The 14686-nt window shown below is 40.6% G+C and overlaps 1 protein-coding gene across 1 annotated transcript; it reads right to left on the bottom strand.

The window, feature by feature from the left end:
* Positions 1-12232: 12232 nt before the first annotated feature.
* LOC122093524 (pentatricopeptide repeat-containing protein At3g46790, chloroplastic-like) lies at positions 12233-14327 on the bottom strand. The gene is made up of 2 exons (XM_042663872.1): positions 13112-14327; positions 12233-12499 (listed from the first exon to the last, which is right to left on the bottom strand). Exon 1 carries the CDS (start codon positions 14263-14265, stop codon positions 13234-13236), a length of 1032 nt encoding a protein of 343 aa, XP_042519806.1. The 5' UTR covers positions 14266-14327; the 3' UTR covers positions 12233-12499; positions 13112-13233.
* Between the last annotated feature and the right edge of the window lie 359 nt (positions 14328-14686).

Genomic DNA, 14686 nt, shown 5'->3' with positions numbered 1-14686 from the left:
GTAAAGGTTATGGCTCCCAGTTCATTCCGAGCTGGTCATCTAAGGATGGAGTTGTAGGCTGATATAACCTTGACGACCAGGAAATTGATCAGATTGGTGGCTAAGTGAGGGCTTTCACCAATAGCCACAAGTAGCTCACATCCTTTAATCTGCGATGAGATGGCCACAAAGCTGTATAGAGGTCCACCCACGGGATTAGGCTTACCATCTCCAAAGCCAAGTTTTTAATAAGCCGAATATGACATTATATCTATCGAGGCACTGGTATCAATTAGGACTATGTGGAATGGACTGTTGGAGATCACCAGTTGAACTACGATGGCATCACTGTGGCTAGTTTAGACCCTTCTGGTCTTCATCAATAAAGAAAATCATAGGGTTTTTTGCAAGCTAGATCGCCTCCTCAGTCGTATAAATGAATTGGGCATGTGCCTTTACCTTCCTAAATGATTGACTTCGACCTAGGCCCCCAAGTATAGTGAGTATGGTGGGGCCAGTAAGCTAATTTGTTTCTTTGGTAGGTCGTGTCTCACTTATCAGCCTTCTTTGTCATCTCTCCGCAGCTCCTCTCGCTGATTGCTCGGTTCTCTAGACTTTTTTTTGGTTGGTTGATTGTCCTCTCGACCCTTGATGTAGCCAGTGAGATGTCCGACCTTAATTAGATCTTCGATCTCCCTCTTTAACTATCAACATTCATTATTATGATGGCTGATATCTCTGTGGAATTTGTAGGATTTCTTAAAATCGTGCTTCTCAGGTTTGGACTATATAGGCCTCGACTAGCACATGATCCTTTTGTTTTTTTATCTCCAACAAAATTTTAGACCGAGTGTGATTCAATAGAGGATTGTCTAGACTCATCGCTCGAGACTTCTTTGAGTCGTGCTCATCATCCTTAGTGCGTGCAGTGGTCCTTTTCTTATGTTGTCTCAGCACAAAATATGGTATATTTTCGTCCATAGCCGCATATTTATAACATCACTACAATAGCTTGGTCATGCCTATTGTTCCTTCTTTTCCAAGGAGTTGAGAAGTTCTTCATGATTTACCCTATGATAAAGCACGTTGTAGGCCATGCCGTCTTTAAGGTCCTTGATCTCCAGAGTGTCTTTAGTAAACCTGTGGATGTAGTCTCGAAGCAACCCAACACGTACCTGCTTCATAGCAAAGAGACTGGCAAATGTCTTCATTTATCAGATGCTGCTCTAGAACCTAGAGCTAAAGGCCTTTCCTATCTCATCATAGTTGTTTGTGGACCTATTTTAGGGCAAAAAACTAGGTTAAGGAAGCTCCTTTCAAAGAGGTTGGGAATGCTCGACATAGTGCAACATTGGAGTTCATTTAGATGGACATCACAAAATTATAATGGCGCAAGTGGTCCACTAGGTTAGTTGTCCCATCGTACATAATGAATATTGACATCTTAAAATTCTTTGGAAGAGGAGCGTTCTTCAGCTCATTGGACAGGGAATTATGGGTCAGAACCCGTTGGTATTCTAATGGTCAATTGCTTCAGGCTACTAATCTTCACATTTAGTTCGCAGATGCGATGATCCAGACTGCCTTCTTTATTGGGGCGCATAGCTTAAGTTCCTTTCCTTTATCTCTCAAGAGTGTGTGGGAGATCCCTGTGCCTCAGTTTATCTTCTCTTCTTCTGTGTAGATGTTTGTCTTTTTTGGGACTCCGAGCAAAGGGTCAAGGCAAATTGTGCCTTGGTAGGCTCATCCTTCTGAGGGTACTTAACTCCATTGGCGAGTTAGCTCTATTTGGTGGGTCATCTCTTCTTATGGGGCTTTGTCCCCCAGTATGGATCCTCTAGTCGACCCTCAAAGGACCAATACTTTTGTTGTTAAGGCTTCTCCTCTCGTGCCACTAGGGGTTGTGTGTGTTTGCTGGGAGTCCTTTTTCATTTGGAAAGTGGTGGGTCTTGTTGTCAGTGAACATTAGCAGAACCCATACGACTGCCCTTGTCTCAGTGTTGGTCGGTAACTAGTGGTCATGTCAGTGCATATTCGTAAAACCCTTACGACCACCATCTTTATGTCGAAAGCCAAGTGGTGGTTCATGTCAGTGCATATTAGTAGAACCCACATGACCAACCACGTCTCTAGCAGGCCTTGGTTTTGGTGGTAGCGCTCCTCTCTCTTGGGCCACGGGAGGTGGAACATCAGAAAGCACTGATCCGATCTTTTGAACTAGATTTCTGAACAGCGAGTTGGTCTTCAACAATTGAAGTTGTAATGCCTACAATTGCAAATTTATGGCAAGTGCACTAGGATTTAGGTACTCTAGCATAGAGGAGGAGGAAGGATGTTCACCGGTTGTGGTGTGCTAGTATCCTTTCATGCTCCCTGTTGGATGGTTCTTGCCTATTCAACCTCTAAAATGAAATCCTGTCTAGCTGCAAGAAGGAATGGTTGTGGCTCAAAGATACCCAAATAAAGTCTCTTCCTCACTATGAGTATCAATTAGTGATTTTTTTTGATAATGTTTCCAGTAGATAGCCACTCTGTTATGACAAGAAATCATTCTAGGATTCTGTATGTCCTGCACAAGAGAACAAGCATAAAACAAACACAAAAGAGTGAGTGTTGGGCTGCTCGGTGGGGGACTCTCCAATGCCTAAGTCATATCTGTCACACCCCGTTCACACTGAACCGGAGCGGTGACCGAGTTAACACCGGTTAACCCAAACCTGCCAGGATCATCAGATACTGTATTCCACCACAGCATACACACACTAACACAAGTTCATCAGATCAGCGGAAGACTAAGTTTTACCTGTGAATAAATCTCATATACTTGATACCCGAATTGTGATACAATAAATATATATACATTTGGGCCCGAAGGCATGATATATACACAAAAAGAATAAAATTCAAATATCAAGTATATACAGGAAATCATCAAAAACCATCAGAATACACAGCTCGGCTCGGTTTCAAGGCTGGAGCTCAGCTCGGCATCAGGGGTTGTGCCCAGCTCGGCATCATATAGAAGAGCTCAGCTCGGCCTCGGAAGTGGAGCTCAGCACGGCCTCCAGGGTGGAGCTCAGCTCGGCCTCAGAACTGCTGTCCTGCAGCACAGCTCTCGCACGAGTAGTCTACGCCGTGCTCAAACTCCTCAGGGGTCCACCAGTCCTCTTCAGGAAACTCGACTGTGGGACCCACCCCCTGCTCCTCAGATGTATGACCTGCAAAATCATCTAAAAAGGGGTGCACACGTGGGATGAGCTCACTAGCTCAGTAAGTAGAAAGATGGACCACACAGCAGTGCACACATCACAACACATCATATGCACTACATGCCATGCTATACATTTTAAATCACATCCACCTAAGCAACATTACTAAGTCTTTGGTTTTAGTGCTACTACAACCACAGTGCGCGTATACTCCGGGTACGAGCCGCGAACTCCCTCCCGCGATACGCCCATAGGGCTGTCGGAGAAGGCCCACCGTGAGTACTCGAAAAAGTAAAGACAATGCCGTCCACCGGCTCTCAACAGAAATGTAAATAACTGAAATAAAAGTGCTGACTCCAGCAATTTAAAAGCAGTACGATTGGCCCTCTTGAATGTACCACCGGGGTTGCCGACTGTCCTACATGACTCGTCGGGCGTAATGCCTAACCGCCACAGTGTCCGACAACCGCGACCCCTGCTTCCCCCCAAATGGCAACCCAACACCTTAACCCCTATTGGGAAGGGTCGTAGCACGGGATGGTGAGAATCCTAACACCGCATGCTCCTATATGACAATAGTACGACTGCATAGTGCCTCCGTGTCCCATTCCACGGGCCACCAATGCGTTCGTTTCCAAGCCGACTACGGCATCTAGTCTAGCAATGCATTATGCACCATGATGTCCACATTCAATCATATAAACATCTCATTCAATTGGCATTTGAAAAGTAAACAAAGCATATATGCACATCAATGTGTGGAATGACTAATCTATATAGCATATTCATTATGACATGACTAGATTAAATATAGTTATATGAATGCCAAACAAATGCCTTGAAACAAGGCCAAACGTCCTCTCTCCACTTACTTGTAGCGTACAAGGATTCCCGTTCGGTACGGGTGAGATCCGGAGCGAATCGGGTAGGGTTTGGTGAACCTAACATAATTGAGAGGGGTTAGTATTTCACCATTTTAGAATCGAAATTAATGAAATCCGATGTTAAAATCGTGTTTAGAACGTCAAAAGAAGGTCACACGTCCGATTTGGGTTCGATCGGACATAAGGATCACCTTCGGGGCCACACGGGTGGGTCAGACAGGTGGGCTGTCTACCCACCGGTTTTACCCACCGGTTATGACCGGCGGGTAGGGGCCCGCCGGTGGTACCCACCGGTTGTACCCGCCGGTTGGGCCAGGGACCCTTTGCTAAGGTTGTACCCGCTGGTGGTACCCACCGGTTGGGCCCAAAGGCCCCCTGCCTTCTCAGGTGGGTACCCACAGGCGGGTAGGTACCCGCCGGTTGTACCCACCGGTTTTGGCAGGAATGACACTGTCTCTTTCTCATTTTCTCCATCCTTTGGGGAATCAAATGGGGCTTTCCCCCACCCATTCTTCACACCTTTGAGGTCCTATAGGATGGTTCTAACCTAGATCTAGGTTAGATTCAAGTGAGGGAAACCATCTTACCTTCTTTGCCCAAGAATGACTTCAAACCCTTCAAATCACTTCAAACTCACAATGCTTCTTCTACCTTGTCAATATCTCTTCAAATCCTTCAAGATCAACACATAAATCATCTATTAAACCTTAGATTCATCATTTCAAAGGGTATTTACAAGATCACAAGAAACCATACTCGAATCAAGGGTTTAAAGCTTGGGTATGGTGAATGTTCACAAAACCCAACTTTTCTTACCTCCAACTGTAGATCTAGGGTTGAAGATTACTCTCCCGGCACCGGAATGGCAAGATCGAGCTTCGGCGCCACTGAAATCCTTCCTTTCTTCCTCTTCCTTCTCTTCCTTTCCTCTTCCCTTTCTTTTCTCTCTCCTCTTTAATTTTCTCACCAAACGTACGAGGGTAATAAATGGAAAGAAAAGAAATCATAAAGCCTTATATACTATTCCTAATTAAGTGAATAGTGCTCTTGGATGGGTCACTCAGGTGGGTGCACCCACCTGTCCTACCCACCTGAGAGCCAAGACTTGGGATTTTGACCGGGTTCGGACCTCGGCGCGAACCCCACCCCAGGCATACGATGTAGCATACGTATATACCTTAAAATACGGATATAATACCTGTTTTATCCATACATAGCCTTATGGTAGGTGCACGTACACGGTTTGGGCACTCCCGTCTCTTCTGGCACTGGCTCGGACTTGTCGGGCCAGCCGGTGTTTAAGGTCACCCGTGCCATCATAGCCCATAAGGAACCCGCTCTAATATCCTCTGGTTCGGTTCCTGCATGGTTAAACCGGTTCAACCACGAAATCAGACCGGGTTTAAGAAGCGGGGTATTACAATATCTCTCTGCAAACTTTGATTCCAAGTAAGATGGAAAAATTTCGATCCTTGTGAAGAGGTTTTACCTAAGTATTTATAATTAGAGTGAGGCAACCGTAGAGAGTCCCAATTTAGTATGTATCCTAGTGCTAGTAGGAGTACAAGTGTAGTAAAAGTTTGAGTCATATTTGGACTGTGTATAATATCTCGATTGATGGGGGATTCCCCTTCCTTTTAGGTACAATTAGGAGTCCTTTTAGATGATCTTTCCTATTTGGGAAATATCTGTTCCTTGCCTTGAAGTTTATGTATTTGATTGGGAGTAGATCTCCTTGAGGTGATAAGTTTCCTTTTTTATCCTAGATTCTCTGAGCACCTCTGAGTGGCTCAATCACTCCGACCTATAGAGGTGGACTCGGTAGTAGCCAGTCCTCGAGCTGGTCTTGATTCATTTTCTTGACCCCTAAAGCCGGTCCAATGGTTCAGCCTTGGTCTTCCTTCAGACTTTGGTTCCACGTGTTGAGCTGGAATTGGTGAGAACATTTATAGCGTAATATATATAATCCATAATTATAATACAAAGCTCCAAATCATTGATATTGATGATAGGATTGCAATGAACTATTAAAATAGATGAAAGTACCATGTTATATATAGGGAAAATGGTTTCTTTAGGAGAGTGTGGCCCCTATGCCTAGATACATTGGGGGGGGTGAAATGACTACCCCCTCGCATATACGCACATGAACCACACTACCCCACACAAAAAAAATCCCCATATATATTGTTTGGCACTTTGTCTAAGATAAAAATTTCATATATTTTTATAGATAAATTGTTTAAATGATTTAAAGTTTAGATTGAACCCTATCTATAGATTAAAAGAGTAGGGGAGAAGCTTATGTATGTAATCCACAATTATAATACTAGAACCCATATCATTGATGATCGGTTTGCAAATTAGATATTATAATAGATGAAAGCACCATGTTATGTATATATATATATATATATATATTGTTTGGCGCTTTTTCTAAGATGAATTTTTTTTTTTTTTGTAGATAAATTGTTTAAACAATTTAAACTGTAGATTGAACCATAATTGTAGATTGAATGAGCAGAGGTTAGAGAAGCTTATGTATATAATCCACAATTGTAACACTAGGCTCCAAATAATTGATGATAGGTTTGCAAATTAGATGTTATAATATATATATATATATATTGTTTGGCACTTTCTTTAAGATAAAACTTTCAATTTTTTCTATAGATTATCCTCAACTTGAAAGACCAAAACTTATTATCATCCTTTACTATACATTATTAGCAAAAACTATACTGCATAATGATGAGGATAAATATTGCCTGCCAATCTGGCTGTGACATGTGGACTGATACGTGATGGTTGATGAGTTAGCAAAGGATCCACCTTCCCCAAAGCTGACACGTGACCTCCGAAGCTCCCTTACGTCTAGAGATAGAACTCCAAAAGTGGCTGGGTTGAGCCAAAGAGATGTCATTGTGCTACTAGCTAATCACCCCGATCATCCACGACTAGACCTACACCTTTACAGCTCTTCATGCAGACCTGCCTCGGACCACCCAGGTACTAACGCCATTTTATTGACCCGTCCTCAACTCGTATGCGACATAATCTTGAGATCCCTGGATCTCCAGCTTAGCAAATCACATCACTTGGAGCACACGAAAGCAATTTCACAAAGAGATCCACCCCAATACATCTTAAACGAACTAGGAAAGGCTTACTTAATAGAACTCCTCCATGTGATCTCCTTCCAGAGCAGTTACAACAGGAGCTGAATATGCAACAACAATTCAAGGCCGCATACCCAGATGGAAACTTAGTTCCCACTCACGACCCATGCAACAAGCTACACCAAAGTAAGAGTGTAGAAACAATCAATTCATAAGGACCACACCATTGTATAACCATTTGTCAACGATACTGGTTCCATATGGGGTAAAAGTGCAATCCTATAGCCGCAGAAGTAGGAATAATGGCACCAGAGATAGTGTTGTTTCCCGTAAGTAGAGACCCAGAAATAGGTCAAGAATACCATCAATATCGTTGGAGGAGCAGCAATGAAGGCGATTATAAATACAGAAGTTGCGGTCAATAAGGTAGGGATCATCAAAACACCAAACCATCCAATGTAAAGACGATTCTCAGTGCTGGTTATCCAGTTACAGAAGCAACCCCATAGGCTTTCGCATTCTCGTCTCTCTAAAATTGCAGTCATGGTAAAATCTTGGTTTATTTAATCATCAGGGACTCCCAACCACATGAATTATCTATTATTTATTTATTTTTTAGTTCCTTTGTTCTTCTCTTCGGATAAAAAATTAAAGAGTTTAGCAAATCTAAAACCTGAAGGAAAGGAGGTTCATGCCTTAGGGTAAAGATTCCACTGGCATGGTTATTTTGGATGTACCAATTGTGCCGTAACGATGCTAATAAAGGTAAAGAGTCATCGGCAGGGATGTCCAGATATATTACTCAAAAGAATTGACAAACACACCTAGTCGATTGAATTGAGAAAATTTTGTCCCTATTGTCTCAAACATATGATTCATGGAGAAGAGAAAGAAATAGATCGAACGGAACAAGGTGTGTGTGCCGCCATTTCAAGGGAAGAAGAAAAAAATTACAAATTCAATTCCATACAAATTACCTATCATGTCATAGAAATTGATACAATCTTATAGAATCGGCACTCTCTATAACGGCCTCACCCTTCCTTCAAAGCCTATAAATACATAGGAATCCCAAGAGAAGGGGATGGATGACATTATACTCTTAAGATTATTTGTTGCTTAGAGATATGACTTAGGCACCAGAGTCTCCCAACTCATCATTTCATAGCCCTTCTAGGGGTGACAAAATGTAGTGTTTACACTTATGGTTAAGGATTAAGGAAATTTTTGGTATTATCCGCTGATTTTGGCATCTCAAAGGCATCTCTATTCAATGATATTTCAATCAAAATTGACACTGAAGCTTGAAGAATAGAAGACAAAACTATTATCTCATACTGGTAAGGAGGTATTACTTTAAGTATATGGTTTTCTCAATGCCAAATTATGCTTATATGCATTTTAAATTGTCGGCATTAAACCAAAAACACCTTCGGAAGGCAGCATCAAAATTCTTTTGAAGTGATAAATCTGGACAGTCTAAGTTGCATTGGATGATTAGTATTTCGTGATCAAATCCTTCGTAACAAAGCTTTGTTTTCCAAAATTGCTTGGGGGTTATGGAATAAACCAGATTCTTTACTAGAGAAATTCCTTAAGGCTATATACCACCACCCTCACTCCCAATTCTTGTTGGCTAGCATAGGTCGTCCACCAAGTTGGGCATGGCGTAGTATCTTTTAGACCAACATGTCTTGAAGGCTGCTCTTCTGTGATGTATTGGTCATGTTGAACATCAAACTAACATTATTTCCTCAAGGAGACTGGTCAGTATGAGGTGCTGCTAAAAATGGTGTCTACTTACATAAGAATTCTTACCATCTATTTAATTTCCAATCAGGTAGAGCTGCTGATTTTTATGGTTATCACCAAATGATTTGGTGTTTGGCCGCCAAACATGCTCTCTTGAGGAAGTGATTCGATAATCCTCTAAGGCTTTTTGAATCTGACAATAAAGGTGTGATTTTTTTTTTTTTTTTTTTTTTTTTTTTTTAATTTGTTTCTTGTACTTTTGTGTATGTTCTAAGGGGGCTAACAACAATTTTGACTCCCTCGCTAAGAAGGCACTATTGATAACATGACGGTTTGACCCTTATCCAACCCATGGATTATGGGAAGATTTAATATATCCCTCACAACCCATGAGTTCTCCTCATTAATCATAAATAATGTTTCTCAATATGTGTGAGGGAGTAACAAATCGATTTGGCATATATCAGATATGGGAAAAAGAAAGCTGGCCTAGTCATGTATTCGTGTGGTCCCTATGCCTAGACATGGTTGTATACAAAATTATTGTCCGACTCCAGCAAAGTAAGGAAAAATTCATTCTTATTTATGCCTCCGAACGAGCTCTCATTGACCTCATACTAATCTAGAGGCCATGCAGCCAAGCAACAATCTCTTGGTCAATCAAATATATAATGCCTATTCCATCTAACCCTGTGAGAATTCCCTAAATTATTAGAGGTTATAAATTTCTATCAGTAATGCTGAGAATAAGAGCTAGAGCTGGGCTCTGCACAACAGTACTTTTAACATTGGGAGGGTGAAGGCACCCGATGCATTTAATAAACAACCCTGTTTGTAGCCACTAAGAAGCTTTAGTCCCCTTAGATATTGTATCAATGTTGTACCATGCTACTATAGTTGATGATTTATAGCTTTCTTAAATTCCTATTTTCTTTCTTAATTGAAAAGGACTAAAGTTCTATTTTTTTTTTTCCTCCCAAAGCTTCAGTGGCATCAATGGTGGGTTTCACTAAAGCCCACAATCTCTATATTCCATAAAACTAAAAGTAAGATCATAGAAATGATAGTCAGAAAGTCATGGCTTCAGCCATTCACAGAAAAACAAAGATTGATCCTTTCCTCAAAAAACATAGAAAGAAGAGATGGAAAGTTGGAAACTCACCTTGCTTGAGAGTTGAGACCGACCATTAGCCAGAAATCAAGGTAGGGGAGCATGCCTCTATGGAGTATCAACTCTTCTTCCAACTCGCAAGGCCCAGGATTCGATGGAGTCAACTCTATTTTGTTTTTTTCATTAAATATTATTAATGAATCATGATTAGGTTAAGTTGTTCCTCATTTTATTAATGATAAATCCGGACACTTAATGATAGAATCACAACTAATAAATTCATTATATTAATCATATATTAGTTAATATACTAGAACCCCAAAACCAAGTAATAATATATTTCCAACATCCAAATCACAGCTAACTTACTTTAGTTTGTCAACAAAAAAAAAAAAAAAAAGAGATCAATTAAATCTATCATTTAACAAGTTCATTAAGCTCTTCTTAAGTCATTTCGTGTTTAAAAATTCTCTGTTCCACCTAAAAATTGACAAGTTGAATGTTCGGTTATTTAAGCAATAATATCAAGCCTTTCATTAATGATTAAGACATACCCTTGGAAGTAACATACATAGATTGAAGCTTGATAATAACAACCAAAATTTTTTAGATTATTAAGGGGGGATGCGAATCAAATCGAAATATAAAAATGCTAGAAATGGTTTTGGACTCTCAACTTCCTAAATGTTAGAAGGTTATAAGCACCTAAGGTAATAGATAATTTTAATTCATTTCGATGTAAATATGAATGTGTCGATGACTTTACAGAAAGATTTAATGCGAAAGGATAGTTAATTGATTATTAGTACTAAGAACAAGAACAAGAACAGAGGATCAGAATATATTCTGTGGCTAATTATTTATGCAGCCACTTCATGGACACGACTTCCATATAATGTGGAATGTGGTATTCTACTAAGACATGGGTTGATGAAACTGTTGAAGGAGTCAATCTAATGAGAGTACTTAGGGGATTAGAGCAGCAAGCAAAGATAGTGGTCCTTCTCTTGGCCCATCCTGGCCAACTGAACCTTCTGAAATCTAAGCTTGGTTGCTGTTCATGGGCTGTCCTAGCAAAACAAATATTAAATGAGATGGGCTCAGAAATAAGGGTTGGACCCATGGGCTACTCTAAACCAACAGTACTTCTGCCCTTACCCACCAAACCTGCTTGCCTTGCCTAGTCAATAATTATGAAGAAGACATGCTAGGGGTGGAGCAATTTGGTTTTCTAGTCCAAACAGAACAGTTCAATGGCCCATGGCAAACATTACCTGAATCTACTTATCCTCTGTATGTATATTTATACTTCTTATACAATCCAATCATGAAAATCTTGGTGTAAACGATGTTGGTGAAGAAGTTGTAACAGTTCTTTTTTGCCTTTTTAGTATAGATAGTTTTCTAGGATAATCTTATAATTTCACTTGTGTACTTGAAAAGAAAAAATGTAAGCCAATAATAATTGTTGATAGCATGGTAAGTCACTTTCAAATTATCTTTTAACCCTTTTTTTACTCGTTTTAAAGAACTTTTGAGAAGAAAATAACGGACAATTAAAAGAAGGTTACAACTTCTTAGTTCACCCCACTTTAATTAGGAAAATATGTACCTACATCTATCTAATCTGTCTATCTATATCTATAGAAGTTACCCAGTCCCTCTCATCACTTTTCATCTTGTCAGTTGTGTATCACAAGTGCCACCTATTTTGCTGGATGGCAAGGGGTTTTTTTGGTTGGTGGGAGTCCCTTTAGTAGGTCAAGAACTCCCAAATACATATACTTCTTTAAGGAAGTATGTATTAAAAATGTGATACAAGAATTTCTACTACTCAAAATTATTGAAAGGTAGAGATTTCCTAAGATGTTAGAGTACCAATAAGAGGGTGGACGACATATTTATTAGGTAAGGAGCCCACATTTTGCTAGAGAGAGATATCAAAATGAACCCCTAGTTCTTTATGTGAAAGGTGTCAGAAAGAGTCCCCACTTCGAAAACTTGGAATGTAATGAACATTTATTTTCGCAAAAAAAAAAAAATATATAAGGGACTGAAGATTAAAAAGGACAAACACAAAATAAAGGGGAAAAAATAATCAAGACTAGTGTGTATATATATATATATATATTGATGAAATAGAAGATAATTTTAAATTAAAGTATTGAGAACATTAATGCCTGAATAACATATTGACACAAAGGTTGGGCTGATTGAGCAAAAGAACAACTACGTCATTTTTGGGCCTAAGCCAAAAACAGATGGCGGGGAAAAGGTCATAGATACCTAAGAAGAGGGGGCGGGGGTAATGCTACAAGGCCATGATGTGGATGTATGGTAAATAAATAGGTGTTCTAATTCTTTAGAATTACTCCAAACTTCCTTAATGTGCCAACCCTTCAGCTTTCAAGTAAGAAACTCGTGTACTTTCTTCAATAGAGATTCCTGTCATCAAATAATCAATAGTGAATGAGATATATTTTCTTTTATATAAAAAAGAAGTAGCCCGACCAAAAATGTTATGACATGGATTAGAGGCAGTGGCACAGACCATGATGATAAAATCAAAGTTTGGAAGGCAAAGATTTGTAGGATTTGGTCGAAAGGGAGGTACTTGTGAATGAGGGGACGCATGGTGTTTTGGTTAATTAGAGTTAATTAATCCACCATAATGCAGGTGATAGAATAACACGAGGGTTTGGTTTTTCTTTTTTGAATATGATATTATTCCTATGCGACCATATAAAATAGCATATAAGGATGAAGTTCGAAAAAAAAAATTTTATTGAGATTGTTGTCAAGGATAATTTTAGAATTCAAAAGATATATAATTACATTCCGTAAGAAAGTGGCAAATAAGCATTCGGTATGCAAGACCCAAAGTGCTAGTCGCCCAAATTCACTTTGACAACTCACATAAAAAAAAAGATGTGCCAGATAAATTGTGGTTGCCCATATTAGAATCCACAAGTACGATAAACATTCACCCATTTTTTCAATAAATCCTTCATGGAAATGCCTCCAGAAGATAGTCTCCAAAAGAACTAAATATCATACCTCCAAGAGATAATCACCCAGAGTAGTAATAATCATACCATCAAGATTTGTTAATCTAAAAAGCCAGTACTCTCAACTCATGCTTTTGGGGTGGGCTTTCCACCATATATGACATGAATGATTCACTGAGATGCTATCCAGAGCCTTTTGCTATAGACTTTCTCGGCTACCCTCTCAGCCACCTCTATCTTCCCATGCAACCTACATGCTCCCAACAACGCACCCCACAATGCCTCGTCGGGCTCCACCACCATCCTCTCAATCAACGCCTCCGCCTCCTCCACATGTCCAGCTCTACCCAACATATCTATCATACACGTGTAATGCTCCAACCCAGGCCCCACCCCAAACTTCCCTTCCTCCATCATCTCAAACAACCTCCGTCCCAACTCCATCAACCCTCCGTGACTGCACGCCGTCAAGACCGTTGTGAAGGTAACTGCGTCTGGCGACTCGCCCACATATAGCATCTCCTCGAACAGCCGCACAGCTTCCGTGGATCGCCCGTGCATACCGTACCCAGCTATCATTGCTGACCAAGTGACCGAGTTTCTCTCAGTCATTTCGTCGAACACCTGGCGAGCGGTCCTCAGGTCACCACACTTGGAGTACATCGTCACTAACGCGTTGGAGGTAGCCAAGTCGTCGGTGAAGCTGTGGGCTAAGACGGCCACGTGTACCTGGCAACCGAGGTGGAGTGCGGAGAGGCCGGCGCAGCATTTGAGGACGGAGGGAAATGTACGCCGGTCGTGTTGGTTGCCGGCGAGGAGCATATGACGGTAGACGGCGAGGGCTTGACGGAAGAGGTTGAGAGAAGCGTATCCTCTGATCATGGAGTTGTAGAGGAAGGTGGATTGACGGTTTGTGCGGGAGAAGATGAAGGCAGCTTCGTGCATCTGTGAGCAAGCGGCGTAGGAAGACACGAGCTTCGCTCTGATGAAGTCGTGGTGGGAGATTCCCACGGTCACGATTTGTGCGTGGATTTTTCTTAGGGTGTTTAGATTCTTAGTGGACGTACAAGATTCAACCAGGGAAGAGTATTGGGGGATTATGTGTTGGAGAGGATGCATGATGGCAAGAACCTCAGGCCATGAGGAGAAGGGCGTTTCCTGCGGACTGTTAAGTGGGAATATAATTCCTTTTATATTGATCATTTGGTCCGTTAGGGCATTATTTCCATTACCCAAAAAAAAAAGAAAAAAAAAAAGAAAAAAAAAAGAGACTATTATTCCTTGGTAAAAGATCGTTGTTTGATTGTGTTGGAGCCAATGAAGTTGAGTGTAAGAACATCAATATGAATTAAATTTTTTTATTTCAAAGGAGGTGTAAAGCTTTAATTTCATGCACCCTTGTATCTTGATCCAAGGGCACATGATTAGGCAACTTTTTTTGACCTTTCTTCCATTTTCATATTGGTCAAAGAAAGTCTTATCGATATATCTCGATCGCTTGCATCAGTGTCTTGTCGCTCTACTGCCTTATTTATATACCCTATCAATCACTTATAAGAAAAATAAAAAATATACCCTAGCATCCACTGGATCCTTATGGCTTAAAGACTTCATTCGTATCTCA

Source organism: Macadamia integrifolia, chromosome 11 (assembly GCF_013358625.1).
Source record: "Macadamia integrifolia cultivar HAES 741 chromosome 11, SCU_Mint_v3, whole genome shotgun sequence".
Lineage (NCBI taxonomy): Eukaryota > Viridiplantae > Streptophyta > Magnoliopsida > Proteales > Proteaceae > Macadamia > Macadamia integrifolia.
This window is presented reverse-complemented; position numbering and strand designations above follow the sequence as displayed.